General features: G+C 44.5%; 1 protein-coding gene across 2 annotated transcripts in view; it reads left to right on the forward strand.

Annotated features, from left to right (window-relative positions):
- Positions 1 to 23019, forward strand: part of DENND4C (DENN domain containing 4C) — a 153471-nt gene that overhangs the window by 56748 nt on the left and 73704 nt on the right. For both annotated transcript variants that reach the window (XM_083184517.1, XM_083184526.1), the window contains exons 3-4: positions 19397 to 19649; positions 21348 to 21417. In XM_083184517.1, coding sequence (XP_083040643.1) covers positions 19397 to 19649; positions 21348 to 21417 — 323 coding nt within the window. The remainder of the gene's footprint in view (positions 1 to 19396; positions 19650 to 21347; positions 21418 to 23019) is intronic.

The following is a 23019-nucleotide window of genomic DNA, read 5'->3' on the forward strand; positions in this document are numbered from 1 at the left end:
ACAAGGGTGTTAGGTGATAAGCCCAAAAAAGGAACTACCATTGGATCCATTGAAACCGTTTTTCAGCAAGTTCAATCTGCTGCCTTTAAAGACCCCATTGAAGAAATGAAAGAGCAAATTGCTGAACTGACACAAGGCATGACTGATCTTTGTCGAGAATTGAGAACATTGAAAGAGACGCAGACATCCCAGAGACCCTGGCAGATGGAGAGAGATTCCCGTTACGGAAATTATGGGAGAAACGCTTCATGGAGATCTCGACGACTTCCTACAGATACATTCGATGAACAAGGAAGACCCATCTGCAGGCATTGCCAAAAGAGCGGGCATTTTGAGCGAAATTGCCGCAGTACGGAACATTTAAACAGAACTCCCGAGGTCCGGGACCAACCGTCGAGAGAATCTTCAGTAGAAGGTCTCACATCGCAAGAATGGGTACCAAAATTCATTGGGTGTTGCCCTACCATTGAAATCAAAGTGAATGGAGTCAGCATACCAGCATTGTTGGATACCGGGTCACAAGTGACTACGATTCGATGGGATGAGTTCATTAAGCATTGGAGGAAAGAAAGTATCGTAGCCACACCACCGACCGGGTTGAATTTGTTAGCCAGTAATGGACAATGTATTGAGTGTTGCGGATACTTTGAAGCTGAGATCGAGATAGGACAAGCTCATCTCCTGAATCAAGGATGTTTAATTACAGCCGTTAAAGACCAATGGTTACCGCCCATAATTATTGGAATGAATGTCCTAAGAAATTGCCCGGAAGAATTAATCTCGACACTGACACAAGAACTGTTCAACCGACCTCAGACTGCGAGACGAGTCATGCAATACACCGTCTATGACAGAAGAAGCCAGGCAGGGAAGAGAGTGCTGGCTACAAAAGTACAAGGAACCGTCAAGTGGTTTAATGTCAAGAAGAAGTATGGCTTCATCAACAGGAATGACACAAAAGATGAGGTCTTTGTCCATCAGACGGCCATAAAGAGAAACAACCCCCAGAAATTTCTGCGAAGTGTTAGAGAGGGTGAGATGGTTGAATTTGATGTGGTAGAAGGAGAGAAGGGTGCTGAGGCAGCCAACGTGACGGGTCCTGGTGGTGTACCAGTTAAAGGAAGCCAGTTTGCTCCCAACAGACGTCAGTTCCGCAGATGGTCTTACCAGCCAAAATTAGAGGATGCTGCCAAATCTGGTGGAGAAGGCATAAGTACAGACCAAGCAAGTGAAGGGGAGAGAGTGGAGGAAGCATTCCCTCAGCAGAGACCCATCCAGTGCAGAAGTCCACCGCCATTCTTCCACCGGCAACATTTTGATAGGGGAAACGGAGCAGAGAATCAGGAGCTTGACACCCTCCCCGAGGGGACAGAGGTTATACAGACTGATGGGGTGAACAAACACGAGCATCGGCATGAACAGGCCGAGAAAGTACTGGAAGAAAGTGTGGAGACAGCCCACCACCCACAAGGGACAAGTTATGGCCGGAACGCGAATGCCGCATCATTCCGAGTGGGAGACCGAGTTTGGAAGCTGGATGACCAACAGAGTAACGACTTAGATCCCTTCTGGGAATCTGAACCCTACGTAATTGTTCACCTTTCGGCTACAGACACTGGGGTGTATGGAATAAGAAGAGATGGAGATGATCACCAAGTTCTTAAGATGGTACACAGAAACCAACTCGAGCTATACCAGGACTGTACAGAAGAAGACGCAATACCACAAGTCCCCTACCATCCTCTGGAAGACCCAGTATATCTTAAGCGCCTTAGGGAAATACTCCTTGCAGAGAAAAGAAGAGAGGCCGAGGAACATGGCCCATTCCTCCACAAAGAAGGCAGCAGACTAATTAGAAGTACAGTACCCGAGGGGTGAAACCCCTCCGGTTCAGAGACTAATCAAAACCTGTTTAAAGTAAATAAGGGTTTATGATGAAAATGTAAACTTTCTTGATTCAAAAGTATGTAATGATCTGTAATGTTTAATATATATGTAGTATATTGATGTTTTAAAATGTATAAAGTCCATTGCCTGAGGACATGCAATGCTTTACCGGGGAAAAATGTGATGATTGTATATATATTGATGTTCTACAGGCATATGATGCCATACTAGTTATTCTTAATATAAGATACAGTATATTGTACTATAAACATATGCTATCCCGACTTCCGGTGGGCGGGCCATCCAGTATGGCCGCGTTTTAACCCAGCTCCTCGCTGCCTAAACCGAATCCAAGGCCATCCGTGCATAAAACGGCAAATCACTGCACAAGAAGCCAACACGCTTGCTCCCCAACATATAAGGAGCAATTTGAACCGTGGATGACGAGGCGGCGAGCCCACTAAGCCCCCGGAGTCTGGCCTCCTGCAGAACGAGGCCTGAATGAGCGCCTGAAGCCATCCAGGCGTGATACAAGACCCCACTCTCTCACCTGTGGGAGAAGCTCGGGGCGGACGCCGAGACCAACGCGGCGATCCGAAGACCCTGCACGGAGGAGGCGGTGTGGAGCTCCGACACGCGCGTGCAGAAGAAACAGCCGCTGACGGAGCTTCGTCGTCGCATCTCACTCCCGACGGAGGCCTCGAGGATGCGGGCGCGGTGACGCGCGAACCTCCCTCCGACAGCTTGGGGAGGGGATCGACGGCCGAATCATCCAGAGCCGCTTGAGAGGACCCCGGAACAGCGCAGAGGAAGCCATCAGGAGGCGGTGAGTCACCTGTACACAGACCTGCGTGGGGGAGAGCCAGAGGAAAGAAGGGGCCTGCGCCCGCTAACGCAAGCTACCGCCGGCTACCCTGATTACCCTACCAGCCCAATACTGCAGGGGTGTCCCCCAAAACCTAGCTGCTAATCCCCAGAGGGATAGGACAGGCAGCCCTAGCGTACACACCATAAGGGTGATAAAAGGGGCTGTGGGGTGGATGTATCTGGGCTATCCCCCCCTGTACAAGCAAAACCCGCTTAATTTCACAGAGCCAAACAATAAGGTGACCCCAAGAACATCAACGGAAGCGGTTACCCTGAATAATCTGTTAGACTTTCACCTCTTGGAATATCACCAGGCCCTGGTGGGGCTTCACACTAACAAACATTGGCAGTTGGCCCAAAGAGGAGAGCCAGGGTGTAGAGAACCCCCTAATATATACAACACCAAGTCCATACCCCTGAATTCTCAGCTATACACAGCGTTAGCCTCGTTACCACGTGGAGCATCAAAGGGATGTCCTCAAAAAAAAAAAAATTGATTGCTACTCCACTATGGTGAAATTCCCTGGCATATAAAATAAACTTGAGACTGGACATTTCACATTTACAGGGCTTTGGTGCCACCTACTGGCCAACTTCAAGAATCTCATCCTTCCTCCAGGACACACTATAGTGGATGTCGCCGTTGACTCTGTCTTCAATCTCTCCTTAAGGATACAATTACCGCATTGTTTGGTGAATACTGAAGAGGATACCCCTCACACGTTATATTTCCCACAAACAAAGCATCCTAATATCCCCAGTTAGAGGGATACAGCAAAGAACTTTGTTTTTTGATTGTTATCTTAAAAGATACTACCTGTTAACATTATTGCTTAAACTTCAGCACAGACTGGTATTGTTATATTTCAGTTTAACCTCTACCTTATCTACACAGTGAAAACTGCCGATTCTATATGCTTGATCTACTGGGTCTCTCAGCTCAGCTCCAGATAAGTTATATCTAGCTCCAGCCTGCAAGACCCTATCCCCACTGTGTGGTGTATACAGATAGTGGAACAGCCCGTTGGACTAAACTGCTACGCTAAGTATACAAGTCAATTTTTGTTAAACTGTTAAGCCTAACTATCCTAATGTAAAAACTAGTATGTAGGTTGTGGGTAAGAGTGTGCACACACCATTCTGACACTAAAATACACCTTTTTCTCTGGTCCAGGTAATGTCTGGTATGGACAGATTCCTGGGAAAAAATAATACTCCAAATATGCCCAAACGCCAAACAGCTCAAAAAGCGGGTCCATCCCACCAGCCCTCATCCCCCGCCAACTCTCAGAGAAGGGAGGAGAGCTCTAGCCCGAGTAACTTGGGTATACCTTCTCCAGCGGATAACGCCAGAGAGGTTATTAATATGTTGATGCCCCTGATTGACAAAAGATTTGAAGATCTTCATGCACGGCTTGATGCCTCACTAGCTAAAATCGATAATAATACAGCTAGAATTGTGAATCTTGAACAACGCACAAGTGATAACGAAGATTCAATGCATGAGTTAAGACAGGAGTTAGACGCCAAATCGGCTCTAATCCAAAACATGTCAGAAAAACTTGACGATCTCGAAAATCGCAATAGAAGATGCAATTTGCGTTTCATAGGGGTACCAGAGTCTATACCAGACTCCCAACTCTCTAACTATATTAGCGTATTGATCCCGAGAAATCTGGGTCTTAACATAGAGGACTCACCGATACAAATAGAAAGAGCTCACAGAATAGGGATGGGGCGTAGGGGTAGAGACGAACGGCCCAGACCTGTCATAGCAAAGTTCTTAGATTACAGAGAAAAAGAAAAAGTACTACAGGCATACCGTGCTAAACCTGACCTCAAAATTGAGGGGCAGAGGATTCTGGTCTTCCAGGACTTCTCAGTCCTGGTATCACAAAAACGTAGAGCTTTCTCAGAGGTTTGCAAAATGCTGGTATCTAAAAATATCAGATTCTCCCTCCTTTATCCAGCAAAGCTCAGGGTGATGGAGAATGGCCGCCCAATCATATTTACAGACCCCGCTCAAGCCAAATTGCATTTTGCAACAGCCAGACCACCCTCCCCTGCCCAGGCTAATGAGGATTCTAATGATAATGGATGAATATATGCCGACTTTTGAACACAAAAAGGCCCAAGATCTAAATCAGTTATATCTTCGAGTAATAATACCAAAGTGAATGTAATGACCCATATATTATTCTGGTAAATCACCTTAAAAGGGAAAATGGCTATAGAAATATACTTAAGTCTACTGATATCTATCCCTGACAGTTTAAGGATTTAACTTCTAAAGGGTCATCCAATATTTATTACAGCTCAAGTTTAATAATTTAATTCACTTGATATCTATTGTTACGTGTGTTACATGATGGATCCTATGGGCCTAGACCATTGTGTCAGAAATGTATGTTTTGTTTAAAAGTTCAGTTAGAGGCACACTATGCCTACAACGATTTGAACAGTATAAGTTGTATAATACTGTGATGTTTATACTCTGGAGCATTCCCCAAACTACACTGGGGAATCCTCCGAAACTTCGAGGGGAACAAAGTTTGGTTCCTCACCTAAAGTTCACACAAAAAATGTTGTACATTGTAATGTTATTCATAAAGTTCTGCTTCTCTGTACGCCTCTCCGAGAGTATTGCGGGCTGGAGTGGAATCCAAGTTAGGGTCCTCTCGGCCTTATGTTTAAAGGGGAAGGGATACTGGAGGGATGGACCTCCGGTGGATCCCTGCTACCGATCACGCAAATTAAACTTTAGACCACCATGACATCCCCCACATTAACAGCGGAGATGAGTCCGCCGCCTAAAAGGCCTAATCTATCTCTAGTCTCTTGGAATGTGGGAGGTCTCAACACGCCTATAAAGAGGAAAAAAGTAGTAACCCATCTACGTAAGAGCCACCCAGCGGTTACCTTTCTTCAGGAAACACACTGGGTGGAGGCAGAAACCTCCACACTGCGTGCCCCCTGGATAGCAGAGTGCTTATCGGCCCCATATAAATCTAAATCAAGAGGGGTGGCAATCTTGTTTCATAAAAACCTAAAATACACCATTCTACACACTATCCTAGACCCCAATGGGAGATATATTTTAGTGGACGTAACCATAGAAGGCACAAACTACACCCTAGTGAATGTGTATGCACCCAATGTGGGGACGGGTGCATTTATACGTAAAATTATTCACTTACTAGCATCTAGAACATGTTACCCTCTTATAGTTGGGGGAGACTTTAATGCGGTTTCAGACCCAGTGATAGACAGATCCCCGCCGGTAGCGAGACATGCCTCCCCGGGCTGGAAGGATTTGCAGGAACTCAGAGAAACATTGCAACTCAGCGATCCCTGGCGCCTATTGAATCAAACAGATCACTCGTACACCCACCTCTCCAGGGCCCACGGCTCTTTGTCTAGAATAGACTGTATACTAATGTCTAACTCATTACTATGCAAACTCAAATCAACGGAGTTAAAAGACATAGTAATTTCAGACCATGCCCCGGTCACCCTTGAGTGGTGGTGTGATTCGATGGAGGCGGGTAGCCCCAATTGGCGTTTCCCAGAGTATTTAACTAAGTCAGATGACTTCAAAAACTTTATGAAAACCACATGGTCCAATTTCCTAGATGATAATATCGAACACTGGGACAACCCGGTCTTGCTCTGGGAGACGTCAAAGGCGGTGATGAGGGGATACATAATGAGTTATGTATCAAAACTACGTAAAGACAATAGGAAAAACTATTGCTCCTTGCAATCTGCAACCAGTGAAAGTTTCGAAAGATACAAAAACACGCCCACAAACGAAAACATGGAAACCTATTTGAGAGATAGAAAACTACTAGAAACCTTTCTAACAGCTCAGGCCCAACAAAGATTAGACTACACAAAGAATACATACTACCGATGGGGTAATAAGGGGGGGAAATTATTAGCGGCAATGTCCAGACCCTGGAAAAAAAGAACTTATATTAATGCTATAAAAGATTATTCCTCAAACAAGACTGTAACCCAAACTAAAGAAATCTTGGGAAGCTTTCATAGTTTCTACAAAGAACTGTACAGTCCCATCCCCCACCAGCCCCTATTGAGCCAGTCTATGCTTAAGAGCGCAAATCTTCCCAAACTTACTCAAGAACAGAACGAGTGCCTGATGGGAGTAATAACAGAAGAAGAACTTACAAGGGTTATTAAGACACTCAAACCAAATAAAGCTCCTGGCCCTGATGGGTACACGGGTTCCTATTATAAAATACTCCAAACCGAAATAACACCTTCCCTTCTGGAACTATATAATAATATATATCAGAACAAACCAGAATACCCCTCCTTCACTAACGCTTATACTACATTGATACCAAAACCAAATAGAGACCCGCTCCGAGTGGACTCATACCGCCCAATAACGCTACTTAATGTAGATTTCAAGATACTCTCAAAAATAATGGCAAATAGGCTGCAAGATATATTACCCGATTTATTGACACCCCACCAACTGGGCTTTGTGCGGGGACGCCACTCGGTTAAGGCCATTCGAACAGCCATAGCTGCAACAATAGCAGCGGTACAATCAAAAAACTCTGAACGTATGCTACTGAGCTTAGATACGCGGAGGGCGTTTGACACGGTGGCGTGGCCGCACTTATTCCAAGTTCTAGAAACCCGGGACTTTAATGCAGATTTCATAAATTTGATACAATATTTCTATAAAAGCCCAATAACGGCCCTACTAGTTAATGGAACGAAGAGTGCTCCGGTCCAAATGCTTAGGGGTACACGACAGGGATGTCCCCTATCCCCCCTACTCTTCAATTTATCCATCGATCCCCTCCTGAGAATGCTGCAATCAACTGCTACATTTAAGGGCATTGAAATAGGTAATCAAGAGGTTAGGGTCTCTGCTTTTGCAGATGACTTAATGTTATACATTGATAAACCTAGCGAATCCCTTCAGAATATATTAAAGTTGCTAAAAGACTTCGGTACTGTGTCAGGCTTCGAAATAAATTTAACTAAATCAATAGGATTATACCTAACCCCGGGAATCTCTCACCCTAGATGGAGCGCTCATTTACCCCTAAAATGGGCAACTTCCTATATAGTATATCTAGGGGTAAAACTCCCCAAAAACCCGGCTGACCTGTACAGAATCAACGTCACGGAGGCCATTAAAGTAATGGCCGAAGAACTAGACAAATGGAAGACACTACCTCTGTCATACTTAGGTAGAGCTAATTTAATTAAAATGACAACATTCCCGCGTCTCCTGTATATATTGCAATCCCTCCCCATTCTGTTGAATACTCCAGACATTAACAAAATAAACAGCCTGTTCAGGAGTTTTATATGGAAGGGAAAAAAACCCCGTATAGCACTAATAAAACTACAACAACCAAAGATAAATGGGGGGATTAATTTCCCTAATGTTCAGGCATATAATTATGCGACCCTACTACGCTTTCTGCGTGATTGGTTACATAATGGGGAAACCTATGCTAATACGTTAATTGAAAAACAATTTCTATCAGAAGGTAATTTGATAAGTTTCCTCCACAGATTTGAGGCCGAAATCCCACAATCTATCAAGGAAAACCCACTAATGTGGACAACTTATAAATTATGGCACAAACTGAGACATGCAAAACACTTAAATTCACACCACTCACTGCTTCTTACATTCGTGGGTAATGGTGAATTCCAACAGGGAGAGGCGGCGTTCCCCTTTACCCTGTTCTGCAGAGAAGGAATCTCCAGTTTAAAAGATATATGTGACCCTTCCACAAATAAAGTATTAACTTTTCAACAGGCTGGCCAGAAATTTCCTATATTGATTAATTATCCCCTTGCCTACTTCCAAATGAACCACTATGCCAAAACAACAGTAAAACATTTCTCTGACAAAGATTGGTACAATGACTTGGATGGGATTTTGAGTGCTAAGCCCATAATTGAAAAAGCTATATCTGTACACTATAACTATCTTAGACCATTTATAGTACATGAAGACACTAGGTCAGGTATGAAGCTATGGATAAGAGATTTCCCCGACCTATCATGCGAAATATTGCTTAAAAATTTGGTGAACTCCTGCCGCATGCTACCTGCCGCTCAATACCAGGAGCAATTTTTAAATATCTTTCATAGAGCTTATTTTTCACCACATAGACAGCTCCTGGCGGGTATGCCATCAAATGGGTCCTGCCCTCGCTGCGGAGAGGCAGAAGCGGGGTTATTACACTGTCTTTGGACATGTCCAATCACAAGAGGCTTTTGGCTACAAGTGAGGAGGTTCACGTTAGATAATTTGATTAATTATATACCCTTTAATGCAGAGTGGGCCATATTTGGAATCATTCCTACAGAGCAAAGGATAACTAGGGGATGCAGAAAACTCGTACTGGCCGTACAAGCAGCGGCATGTAAAACCATCTTACACGAATGGATATCCACGCGGCCTCCTTCCTTTGCGCTCTTTAAAACAAAACTCCACCACATATTTCAGATGGACTGGTTGGAAACAACCTTAGATAAAGAAAAACGAACCCAAAAATTTTTTGAAACTTGGGAAAGTTACATTGTGACTTTACCAGCAGATTTTCAAAAGAGAATTCAAAACACCTTGCAAAGCACAGAGTGGTATGAGACGAGGAGGCTGCTGGGAGATCCACCAATAGTAGTGGTATAGAGACGGGAATCTTGGGAATAAACCTTTTACAAAAGGGACTCGCATGTTGCGACTCGTTGTTGAGGGATGGGTTAAGTTGGGACCTTCACACACATAAATACTCAAAGAAATTATTACCAAAAAGAAAAAAATCTTAAGAGACATTTAATGGTTACTCATATATTGCCTTTTATTGGAGAGATGTGCAGAGAACATTTTTGAATTTTCAAATTTTGTATACTGTTAAACAACAAAGAAATGTAATTGTTTGAAGTCTAATTACAATACTGTATGACAAACTTATTAATACTGTAATGTATAGACACGTTGATGTTGCAGTGTATCACGCAATAAAAAAGATTTAAAAAAAAAAAAAAAACATATGCTATCCCCACAGAGGACATTGACTGTGTGATGAATAATTCCCAGCAACCTCTGCAACTGTTTCAGAGGTCAGGAGTTGGTCACATGACCAGGGTCAGGGGATGACAGTTGAGAGTGAGGAACAGTTGGGGAGTGCAGTCTGTGAGGAGAAGATGGAGAATCTCTGTGGAGAGGGGCAGTGAGTAGGATTTCAGCCCGGCAGCAGTCCAAAAGGAGAGAGGGGTGCGGTGAGTGGTACTCCAGCCCCTGATGCAATTTAACACCTCCTCAGACCAGCCTCCTGCAAAATACATAGCACAGCCCCTACACAGGCCGCTTATGCATAGAGAGGGGAGTCACTGAGGAAGAGTGACAGACATTACAAAGCCAGCCCTCAGTCTTTATGAGAGAAAGAGAAGGATGATAACAGCTGGACAGTATTTATTTACATAGCTGAAAAAGAGACTGTCCATTGTTTTTGTTAAAGAGTTAACATTGAAGTCAGTACAGCCTAGCAGTATACACTACACAGCAGAGTAATATCTGGAGGTGGCCCATACATCTTATTATGGAAGAAAGCCGGTATGCAGCAGCGAGGTGAAATATACTATGGCTAAAAGTAGAAAATCGCCACATAAAGCTTCCAGCCTAATGGACATAGGGAATCCTACATCTGCATAAATATATAACAAGGAAAGTGTGGTGACTGCAGTCCAGGCATACAGATCCGCTAGTGCTCGACATCAGTGTTTGTCACCATAGCAACTCACTGTCAACAGTGTCCAGTGGACAGGAAAAGATACTTGCTTTACAGCATTTAGAGAGTTGGACACTGGCAGATTATCATATACACAGCCACAGTCTCAGCAAGTGTCAACAGTTTATTGAAGGAACATGTCAACCCCAAGTGTGGGTAGATAGACTAAAAGTGTACAGTTTTCCTTTATCACCCCGGAAGGCAGTTACTTTAAGCATAGTACTCATTATTAGAGATCTTCATTATATACTCAGTCAGCAGGAGTACAGGCTTCAGCAGTTAACTCTTGGATTACAAATACTTTATTGCCAAGTATCTCCCAATAGGATTACAAAAGGGACTTGCGATTGTTACTTATACGAGACTTTGTAATTTGGAAGTTCTCTGGTACTTGGACAATTGCTTTATCCTAAAGGAACATAAAAAGCGCTTATTAATTCCGCAGAAAACATAGATAAGTGCACTTGTAATGGTAATTATATTATTGCGCAATAATAAGATGTCAATGTAATTAATACAGTTATTGGTTATAGGAGAAAGGTAATACTTGCTAATTGATTTAATTTAAGAGAGGTTCCGGAACCCGAGTAATTGGAAAATATCCAGCACTACAGTTCCAGTACAATAAAGTTGAACCAGCTGTGTTGTTATACTATTTATGTATGTCAGTGCTTTGTGGATGGTAATAATATACTTGTTCAAGTAATAAATTGTAAACTTTACTTTTCTATACTGTGTGTCCACCCATTGTTGCCTTCTTGCTACAGAGGGAATCAGTTACATATATCGAGTAAAAGCACCCAATTGACTTGGGGTGGCATCACACTTGTCTGTTTTTCGGCAGCCGGGATTCAATGTCACACCTGCCAATCGACGAACGATCCTACATCTAATTTTTCAGTGGGGGTAGGAGCCAGGCAGCAGTTGAGGTAGGGAGAGGGTAAGTTTTGATTCCAGCTGAGACGACTGTGGGCAAGGAGGGTTACAGTACTGGGGATGGACCTGTGCTAGGGAGGGGGAAAGGGTAGATAGTACAGGAGTAAATATGGTATTATGGGCAGGCAGGGCTGGTGTATGAGGCAGATAGCAGTTAGGGCAGTACTTGGGGCAAGTAGGGGGTTATAGAAAGGCAGTGCTGTGGGGGTAAGGAATAGTTTGCAGGGGTACTATGCATCCCTATAACCCTAATGAATTGTGCACACTTTAAAATTCATAAGAACACACAAATCAGGGCTCGACAAATCCGGGGGGCCAGGTCGCCATGGCGACCAGATTCTGCTTCCTGGCGACCAGATTTTTTTGAGCAGAGGGAGGAAGCAGAATCTGGTCGTGGGCAGTTCAGCGATGCCCGACCCCCCCCCCCCCTCTCACGCTGGAAGTCAGTGGCAGCGCTGTCCGTCCCCCCACCCTCCCCCTATGGAAGCGCAGGCAGCGAAGCCAAACACTCCCCTCCTGGAGGTCAGCGGCAGTAGCACAGGCAGTGACGACCGACCCCCCCACCCCCCACCCCCCCGTCCTGGAGGTCAGCAACAGCGGTGCCCCAACCAAATGTAGCATGGGCAGCGATGCCTGACTCCCCTTCCCCCCGGAGGTCCGCTGCAGTGGCGACCTTGTCGCATGTCCACCTTGTCGCATGTCCACCTAATGACTGTTGACCTAAGTGTGCTCGATAAAATGATCCACACCGAATGTATCATGTTTCTGTGTAGGGTAAATAGTTTCAGTTTGAGCACACTTCACCCAAATCTAATGGGGCCGACATGCTGCGATTTTGCCTATTTTCTAAGTAATCCCAATAGATTGCTTGGAAAATAAGCACAAATTGCTGTGTGTGGGGCCTCTGGAAACAGCGATGCTCAGTCCCGTGCATTACTATTGCCTGACTAGATTTATACTGCATGAAGTATATATTTAGTCATCGTCCATGGTCTCTCCATTGAGAACACAGGCAGGGACACATCTCTCAGGACACAGCACTGGTGCTGAGTGATACTAGACCTCTCAGCACACTACTACCCTCTCCCCGAGTGTAGGCTCCTTAACTCTCTCTGCACATGTTACATTTGCCTTACCTGCAGTGGACATGGTTTTTTCCATCTGCCAAAATTGCAGCCTTGCTAACCGGTCTGAATAAGGCCTTATGTCATTCATGTATTAAGCCACTATACTACCAACCATTTGCTCATCAAGTGTGGCATCATCTGTGGCTTCTTAATACATTTGCAATAATATGACCTGTATGATATCTGTATTTGTATTCTGAATGAGTATACATTACATTAAAGCACATTTTCTGTTTTTGTGTGTGGTGTAGTGTAAAGATTTGTTGTAGAGCGATAAAGATGTCATTAGGTTTTTATTTTCTCCCACTAGCCACTATAATAGGTAACTGCCACCCCTGAAATTCTGTTATCTCTGTTCTTCTTTGTTGTTAAAGGGATGTATACTTGTCCCTGTTACCCTTTCTTCATTTTTCCAATCACGTCTTCCAATTCAGAGTAATTGGATCCTGCACCTGCTGCGTGTAGACCCTTTAACCCGCGTTTCCTGGAAACCCAGCATTGACACAGAGAGCTGTGTTGCCAAATCCTCCAGTCCTCTTGTGGGTTTTTTCCCGTTTTAAGTTCTATTCTTTGAGTTCATTTAACAAGCAAGGGATTATACATAATGAATGTGTGCTTATGTACAGCATGTATACAAATGTTTAAATATAAATTATATACATACACAGCCCCAATCTTTGCTAACGCCAATATTTGTGGCTGCCTGGCGGGGTGCTGGCATCAACAAGTACCTACACACTTGAGGGCAAGCTGCAGCCATCATTGATGAGGACCTCTCTCCTCTGAACTGTTCAGACGAGTGTGGGGGGGGGGTCCTTAACAATGCTTATGACATCAGCAGAGACGGGTCCTGGGCAGATTATTGCCAGGTTCTATTGCTTGCAGGATCGCATGCGGTCCTTCTGAATGTGATGTATCACATTCAATCCCGTTGACTGATGCCAGGAGGGGGGCCGAGTTGGATGTGCAGACAGGTCCGTCCTCCAACACGATGCACACGCGACCGCTGATCGGATGTCAAACACATCAGATTTGCCCACTTTTCACCCAATTTCTCGGCCCGATCCTTCGGAATCCAATCAGACTAGTATATGCGGGGCCTTAAGATGCAAATTTAGACAAAAAAGCTGGTACTTTGTATTAGCCGGGCGCCCGGTGCGTAGTTAGCGTAGCGACGCGGTCAGAATCAGTGTAGTGTTCCTGCAGCCAGCGTAGTCAGTCAGAGCCAGCATAGTTAGTGTAGTCAGTCAGAAGTAGCATAGTGTTCCCGCAAGCATCCCTGTCAGAATCAGCGTAGTGTTCCCACGGCCGCGTAGCCAGCATCCCTGTCAGAATCAGCGTAGTGTTCCCACGGCTGCGTAGCCAGCATTTCTGTCAGAATCAGCGTAGTGTTCCCGCTGTGATCTTTTCTCCTTTATTATTAACTAAAATCCGGTTAACACATGTTGTCATTACTGTCTCAGGTATGATATGGCAGGTGTGAATGTGTTCCTGAAACACCCCCCCTATCCACGCCAGCCCGAAGCGTGGTGAGCGCATGCATTACGCGTCCTCCCTTCCTGTTCATACCCCCACTATGCATGTCGGCGTGGAGTTGATTTTAAAAAGTGTGGCGAGCCTGAAGCGTGGCGAGTGGACGCGGATTACTTCACATGTGTTCCGCGGCCCCTCGCCATGCTTCGGGCTCGCTGTGCTCGCCACACTTTATATAATCAACTCCACGCCGACATGGATAGTGGGGGTATGAACAGGTCGGGAGGGCGTGTAACACGTCCCCTCGCGGGGCTCGCTGCGCTTGCCACGCTTCGGGCTGGGATAGTGGGGTTTTGAAAATGCATCTTTTATTGTGCATAGGATGCATTTGCAACCGCAAACCTTCATATACCGTTCCTATCGAATCACATCCCCACTGTACAGTCCACACATTCTTTTTCACATTTTCCATCCTCCTGACCCATGGCCAAACTGCTGGGTCATCGTATCATATACCACATTAGGAACATTAGCATTCTGGTGGAATTAATGCAATAAAGAATATCTATCCTTATGTATACATGCCTATTTCCCTATAGATTGTAGAGATTTATAGAGCAGGACCCCTCCTACCTTTTGACTGTCTGTAAATACCCAGTTTGTTGTATCACTGGGGCAGATGTACGAAGCAGCGTTAAGTGCTTAAGTAGCACTTAACGCTAGTAAATGGACTTTTTTACGTGTTTTGGCAATGTATGAAAGGGGCTTCTAACGTTCCCCTGAGGCAGCCCTGAACTTAACGTTCAGGTGCTGTCCTCCTGCTTGGAGTTATAAGCTTTAACGTCGCAGGCAATGTATTATTGCCTTCCTCGATGTTAAGCCAGATTTTTCTCTTCGTCAGAGAAAAATGGCTTTTTTTTTTTTTAACTCCTCCCCCCCCCCTCCAAACCCGCCAGCATGCTGACACCTGCCTCTTCTATCAGCATGCTGGCGCCGCTGCCTGCCCTGCTCCAGTCCCCCCCCTTCTAATTTTTTTTTTCGTTGGGTCCCTGCTGCTTTCATAAAGCTCTCTGGCACGCAATGTAGGCAGGTGGATATATTTAATTAATTACAGTGCTCTGTAGGGACTTTTGTATAGCTGAGAGCTCAGCCAATCAGTGGTCGCCCGGTCTTTTGTATAGTGGGGACGCAGCGGGAGAGTTGTGACAATTCATATTCAAAAGACCGGGCGGCCGATGATTGGCTGAGCTCTCAGCCAATCATCAGCCGCCCGGTCTTTTGATTTCTCACCACTCTCCCGCCGGCTCTCCGGTAGTAAGTAGAGACAGCATGCCCGCCCAGTCTTTTAAATATTATTTCTGACTACTCTCCCGCCGCGTCCCCGCTCTCTTCGGAACCCTGCAACACAGTGTATTATATCAGCGGGGTCCCTACAGAGCACTGTAATTAATTAAATATATCCACCTGCCTACATTGCGTGCCGGAGAGCTTTATGAAAGCAGCAGGGACCCAACGAAAAAAAAATTAGAAGGGGGGGACTGGAGCAGGGCAGGCGGCGGCGCCAGCATGCTGATAGGAGAGGCAGGTGTCAGCATGCCGGCGGGATCGGAGGGGGGGAGAATAGAGCTTAAAACAAATAAAAACCTGGGGGGGAAAAAGGGGGGGGGAGGGAAGCCAGCATCGGCACCATGCGGTCTACTGAAGCCGGTGTCAGCATGCTGATGGCATCAGAGATGAGCTGGAAAAACAGAAAAAAAAGACAAGCAGACATGCAGACGATAAACTACGATCGTAAACAAAGCCCATTAAAGACAGGAGGTGAGTTTTAACGATTAACGTTACTATCTTCATACATTAGGGTGAAATCTGTCCCTGCTCCTGAGCGTTATGCCAGGAGAAGTGGGAAACGTTAGATTTCACACGTTATGGGGAGATTGATACATCTGCCCCACTGTCTCCTATTATAAAGTGCAACGGAATATGCTGAGCTATATATGTAGATATCCAGATTTGGTACTCTTTACCTAGATGGGCGCCAGCGATTGAAATCGCGGGCGTCGGGGGTAAAAATCGCGGTCATCGCGGGAAAATCGGGATGACCGCGATGACCGCGATTTTCCCATAGGGAACAATGTTAAAAAGGCTGATTGACCGCGATTTTACTGTTAAATGCCTCAATGGACCCGATTTGGCCATAGGAATCAATGTTAAATGGGCCACAGAGCCCAAATAGGCACAATTAACCCTTAAATGTCCCCCCCAATTTTTAACGCCACCCCACGATCCACACCAACCCGAAGCGTGGCGAGCGGCGGTGGTACGCGTCCTCCGACCTTTTCATGCCCTACTATCCACTAGGGCGTGGAGTGAGAATAGAATAGTGTGGCGAGCGCAGCGAGGGGACGCGGATACCTTCACAGGTAGACGCGTCCCCTCGCGGGCTTCACAGGTGTCCGCGTCGCCACGGACACCTGTGAAGCCCGCGAGGGGACGCGTATAACTGTGAAGGTATCCGCGTCCCCTCGCGGGGCTCGCTGCGCTCGCCACGCTTCGGGCTCGGTGGCTCGCTGCGCTCGCCACACTATTCTATTCTCACTCCACGCCCTAGTGGATAGTAGGGCATGAAAAGGTCGGAGGACGCGTACCGCCGCCCCTCGCGGGCTCGCCACGCTTCGGGTTGGCGTGGATCGTGGGGTGGCGTTAAAAATTTGGGGGGACATTTAAGGGTTAATTGTGCTTATTTTGGCTCTGTGGCCCATTTAACATTGATTCCTATGGCCAAATCGGGTCCATTGAGGCATTTAACAGTAAAATCGTGTCCATCGGGCCTTTTAACATTGATTCCTATGGCAAATCGGGAGCATCGCGTCGCGGGCATCGCGGGTACATTTATGGCCGGCCGCGACGCGACCGACACGATTTCCATGTTTAACATGGGTTTCAATGGGAAATCGCGGGCATCGCGTCGGTCGCGTCGCGGCCAGACATAAATGTACCCGCGATGCCCGCGACGGGCGCCCAACTAAGTAAAGAGTACCCCAGATTTTACTACTTATTTTATCCATCAAGAAAAAATATTGTTTTCCTTTTTAATTTCAAATCAGAATTGGTTTCAGTTTATTTGAAAATTGTCTATTTATGTATTCTTTTGTTATAATGAACAATTGTATTTATTATTTTTATTTCAGGGCCACTGGTTTTACGCCTCATAGATCTTTTGAGTAGTTGGAATGGCAGCTAATAGGACAATGCTGCTGTTTGCTTTTTAGCTAGAGTGCTAGCACTGGTTTTCAGCATAGTTTAAGGTGGACTACCCACCTTTTATAAAGACTTAGGGGTGTATTCAATGCTTTCTGCGAGCTGTGACAATGATCAGGGCTGCCTGTTCACTGTCACGGTTCGCAGGGTCAGTATTCAACTGACCCCCCCTCGTTTCATCCCTCACTAGGTTTTTGGAGAGATGGGTAAAACAGCGTTTGCGGCCTCTAAAACAGCAAGGCTCACGGCTAAATGCAGCGTGCTCCCTGCATTAGCCGCGAGCCTCGCTGTTTGGGGGAATCCTAGTTGTCTTTGGACAGCAAGGATTTCCTTGCTGCGTGAGAGGACGGTGCGGGGGTTAAACAGCAAGGATTGCTTGTTTTCTGCGATCCCCGCCATTTAACCCCCTTGCCGGTCACATTGAATACACCCCTTTATCCCATGCTCACAATATAAATTCATGTACCAGCCTCTTAATTATTTTCTTATCATTGATTAATTGCTATCCTTCCCCATTTGGTGGTTCTTTTTATTTTTACAACTTTAAGGATCAAAACGGCGATGGAAGCTGCATATGGTCTCTATTTGTCAGTTTCACATAGTGTTTTTAAAGCTGTTCCATACCAAAATCATGCAGCTTCTATTATTTTATTTTTCGTAGTAGGGTTTGTAGATTCAGATCATACTCATTCTTTATTTACTTCTTTATTAAAAGTTTCTTATACAGCGCACACACATTCCGCAGCACTTTACAGAGTATATACATCAGTCCCTGCTCCAGTGGAGCTTACAATCTATATACCCTACCACATGTGTACACACACACACACACAGACATTCTAGTTTCTTTTTTGTTGAAAGCCAATTGAGGTACCAATATATTTTGGGATTGTGGGAGGAAACTGGAGTACCCGGAGTGAACCCACGCAAACGTGGGGAGAATATACAAACTTCGCACAGTTAGGGCCATGGTGGCCATAGAGTGGCCCAATAAGCCACTGTGGGAGAATTGAGGGCATTTTTGTCCCCAGTCCAAACTATCTGACGATAAGAGCAGCATTTAGAGGCAGGCTTTCTGACTCTTTCCTTTTTCAGCATGTAGAACATTGATTTGTTGGAACTCTTATGCATCCTTCTGGAGAAAAAAGATAAGTTGATGCATCAAATTTTGGATCAGCTAAGGTCTTTCTGATTTACTACTAGCCCCAAGTGCTTTCTGTAGACCATCATCCATGAGTGAGAATGTAAATAGCATGGCAGAGTGTTCTTCTACATCAGCTGTACCCAACATTTTTTCTCAAGTAGCCCTTGATTCGTCTTTTCATTTATGAGTATAATCTCCTCTCAGTTTGAACTAGCCACGCGAGTGATGTGGAAGTGAGCGGTATGCGTGTCCTTATTAGAAGCGGAGGAGTAGTATGCGGTCAGCAATCAATTCCCACTGTATCTGGCCGCTGGCTGTGTAGTGTGTGTGTACAGGGCTCCCACTAACACCTGTAGGATGAATGCCGCTGCTTCCTCCACCTATGTTAGAGCTGAGCAGATGAATGCTGATGTCTGAGGGTAGTGCCTCCTGTAGCTCCCAGTGGATTGCTGGTTGGTTAAAAGCCTGAGATGACACTGAACTGGAAGTGACGCAACATGGTTCATCTCCATGGCAATGGGAGACCACTTCTGCCATCGGGAGATTACTTCTTCCACCATTACCAATATTATTTTAAAGTACCCCCAACCGGTTTGCAGAGTACCCCAGGGTGGGAACTGCTGTTCTAGATCATCTCATTACTGTTGTTTCTGCAAATTGTGAGATACAGGTATGCATCTGGGATAGATGGAAAATAATTTATTTGACTACACATTTGTTTTTAATCAAAGCTACTGTGATAAATCAGGGGAAGGTGGAAAATAGAATATTTGCTCCTTATTGCATTTTTTTAAAATATTTTCCAATAATGCTGGATAATAACGTTTTATTTCCATGACTTGTCTAGTTTCATGACTTGGGTTATTTCTGTACTCCTATTACTAACATAACTCTTTTTTGTTTTTTGTTTTTAGAGTTTTATATGAAGGAAAGGAACGTCTCCTGTCTGGCTGTGAAACCATCCAAGCAACCCCATATGGGCGCTGTGCTAATGTCAACAATAGCTCAGCTGGCTCGTTACGCATATTCATCACCTATCGCCGGGCACCACCTGATCGTACTCAGAACTCTCTCGCAGTGACAGACATTTGTGTGATCATCGCTAACAAAGGGGAGACTCCGCCTCACACCTTCTGTAAGGTCGATAAAAACCTCAACTGTGGCATGGTAAGGAGGAAACCCAATTATTTCAGCAATTCGTTCTGCTTTAACTACTGTAGATGACAAAAACATTCTGCATTTTATATAGTGAAATTAATTACTTTTATAAAAGTGTATATGTGCGTATATAATATATGGAACTTGAATGATACGGGGAGCGCCTTCAAACATTTACTGCTTTTAACGGAGACCAATACATTGGTGGGCTCATCTTAATTGAGGGATGTTATAGTTTATCAAATCTTTTGATGTCTCGTGGAATTTAATTGCGCAGTGTGAAGGGTCAATTTCCTTAAGACTGTAGACAGGAGAGCTAGACTGCAAGGACCTATTATTATTGGAGCACATGTGTATTTGAATTACATTCCATTAAACATCAAGGGACTTATTATCTGATACCCTATACACAGTGTATCTGGAAAGTATTCACAGCGCTACACTTTGACCACATTTTATTATGTTACAGCCTTATTTTAAAATGGAATAATTCTTTTTTTTCCCCTCAAAATTCTACACACAATACCTCATAATGACAACATGAAAATTTTATTTATTTTTTGCTAATTTATTAAAAATAAACTCTCTCTAGCTCTCTACCCCTTAGTTCTTGTATATCACTTTGCTTCCCCCCCAGGTGTTATATCGCTCTCCCTTCCCTTCCTCATCCTCTTGAGTGCCAGCCTCCACTTGTAGTGATCCTCTCTTCTCAGTGGCTGCTCAGCATGACCTCTGATGTCATGCTGTACACAGCTGTGGAGCTGGGGGCAGGGCCGCCCTGTCATTGTCAAAGCCACAGATGGAAAACCTTCGGCACTCCAGCTGTTGTGGAACAGGGCATGCTGGGATGTGTAGTTCAACAACAGCTGGAGGGCCGAAGGTTCCCCATCCCTGGTCTAAGCCATGCCTTACATTAAAACGTCTTTTTTTTTTTTTTTTTTTAAGGCCAAAATCCTGGGATCGGCAGGATTCCGGGATCCCGGGAATGGCCACACTAATAGTCACATCTGGTTTTGTCTAGGGGGTTTGCTGACTGGGACAGCCAGTGACTGACATCTAAACTGAAAGAGCACATTCAAATGCTCACCCAGTTAAGATCTCAGACACAACTCATTGGTTGTATATGCACTTACCATTTGTTAGGTAGGTCGACACATCAACCTAATGGCTGAACTATGAGCAAGGTATTTTATAATCTTTCATACCTAGGGTTGATAATGTACTGTGTCTTTTACTCACTATTTGTTGCCCATGCAATAATATTGAGTAAATAAATATTTAGTAATCAAGCCCCATGTGATTGAGGGATGAGACTGGTATACATCAACACATTATAAATAATCAAAGTACACAGTATTGTCATGGAGATACATTATCGCGGTAGCAGACCACCCACATATATGTGGCAATATAGTGCTTTAAAGACTCATGAAATCATTACACTAAATTGACTAAATAGTGATTTTTAATAGTTTTTAAATCGACATTTGCTAATAGACAATTTTTGTATATATTTCTAATTGATTTGATCAATTTTAAATAGTAAATAGACATCGATTTAGACCTACTAAATCAATGTAGATTTACTATCTATGATTGATCAAATCAGACCTGTTTTAAATTCATAAAAATAATCAAAATAGACCTTTAGTAAATGTATTCCTAAGAGTATAAATCTGATTTTTGTTTTTACTTTTTTTATTTTAGTGGGGATCCAATGTTTTCCTGTGCTACAAGAAGTCTGTCCCGGCATCAAACTCTATTGCTTACAAGGCTGGTTAGTAATTTGGGATAATCCATTTTTTGCTTTGAACAACTCCTCTATGTCTCTGAATGCTTTGAGCGATAATATGTATGTACACTGGAATTGTGTATTTTTTTTTTTTTTTGCCTGAACCTGCTGTGAAAAAGTGTAAATATAATACAGTAGGTATAATTCTGTACTAGTAATGCTCTGACCAACAACAGACAGAATATAAAGCCAAACGTAAATATAGCACCACAGTATTATGCATATATTTAATGTGATTTTATAATACTGCTTTCACACTGCCAAACCTGCTCGGGTGCCGGACAGCTCCCCGACAGTCGGGATTCCGACAGTCATTCCTCTGAGGTCGGAATCCCGACTGCTCCCTCGTGGGGGTCCACGACCCCCATAGAGGGAGAATAAAATAGGTGGCGAGCGCAGCGAGCCCGCAAGGGGCTTCATTGTGCTCCCCACGCTGATTCCGACGTCTGACTAATGACTGTCGGAGTCCCGACTGTCGGGCTAATATACCACACCCACCTGCACTGACCCAGTTTTTTAAACTTTTCTTTAACCGGGTCAGAGCGAGTTTAATCCCATTCAAACTGCATGTTGTAAACGGTATATTACTGGTTAATTACCATTTTTGTATCTTTCACATCCTGTTGTGAAAGGTACACGGTAATTAACCAGTAATATACCATGCAGTAGGCAGAGCGGGTTCAGGGGGTGACCCGGGGGCGGCAGCCACAGGTGTCTGTAAAGCAGCAGGGCCCCCTCACACAGTCAGCACCTAGTAACACCCCCTCTCTCCCCTGGTACCTGGTTGCAAATCTGGGCAGCACGGTAGGCAGCAGGCGTGCACGGGTCACTAGGAGCCGCTTATTACATATGTGCATATGTAATGCTGATAACCAGCTCAGTGCTCACTGCTGCCTGAGTCCTATATACCGGTTCAGAGCAGTTCACACTGCATAAAAATTGTTACCATGAACCATGTAGGACTCTGCTTTCTACCCATTTGCAAGTAACGGTTATCTGTAACCGGTAAATGCAGACTGGCACTTTCACACTGCAGCTCTAACCGATTTAAAAGGCTAAAAAAAGGGCAATATACTGGTTAAGAGCTGCAGTGTGAAATGGGTATAATATATAGTGTGTGTGTATATATACTGTATATTCACACACACTCACTCATCAGGGTTGTGGAAAATGTTCTATAATACATTTTATGCTAGCAGTGCCCTAGCCTTGTACATTTCTATTGCAGGGTCATTATCCCCATAACGGTTATCATTCTGCCTAGTACATGCTTCATATAATTTTGTTATCCCTCTGTCCAAGCTATGAGTATATTTAGGTATTGTGGCTGTTAGCCTACCTTGCCAAGATGACCTAACTAGACAGTTTAGTTTCCTGGCCAAGAGAAAACACTTTTGTACCGCTTTAGTTCTAGCTGTGCAAAAGATGGCCCAGCCTTTTTCTGGCTGCCATCCCCTGACTTTCATAAATATATTCCTTTTCCCCACCAATATTTTGGTTTCATATTTTGAGCGTTGATTTTAAGAACTTAAAAAATGCTGTTCCTCGTCTTATCACTTCGGAGCCCCCAGTCGCCCACTTGCCTTT

Source organism: Crinia signifera, chromosome 1 (genome assembly GCF_055691185.1).
Source record: "Crinia signifera chromosome 1, ASM5569118v1, whole genome shotgun sequence".
NCBI lineage: Eukaryota > Metazoa > Chordata > Amphibia > Anura > Myobatrachidae > Crinia > Crinia signifera.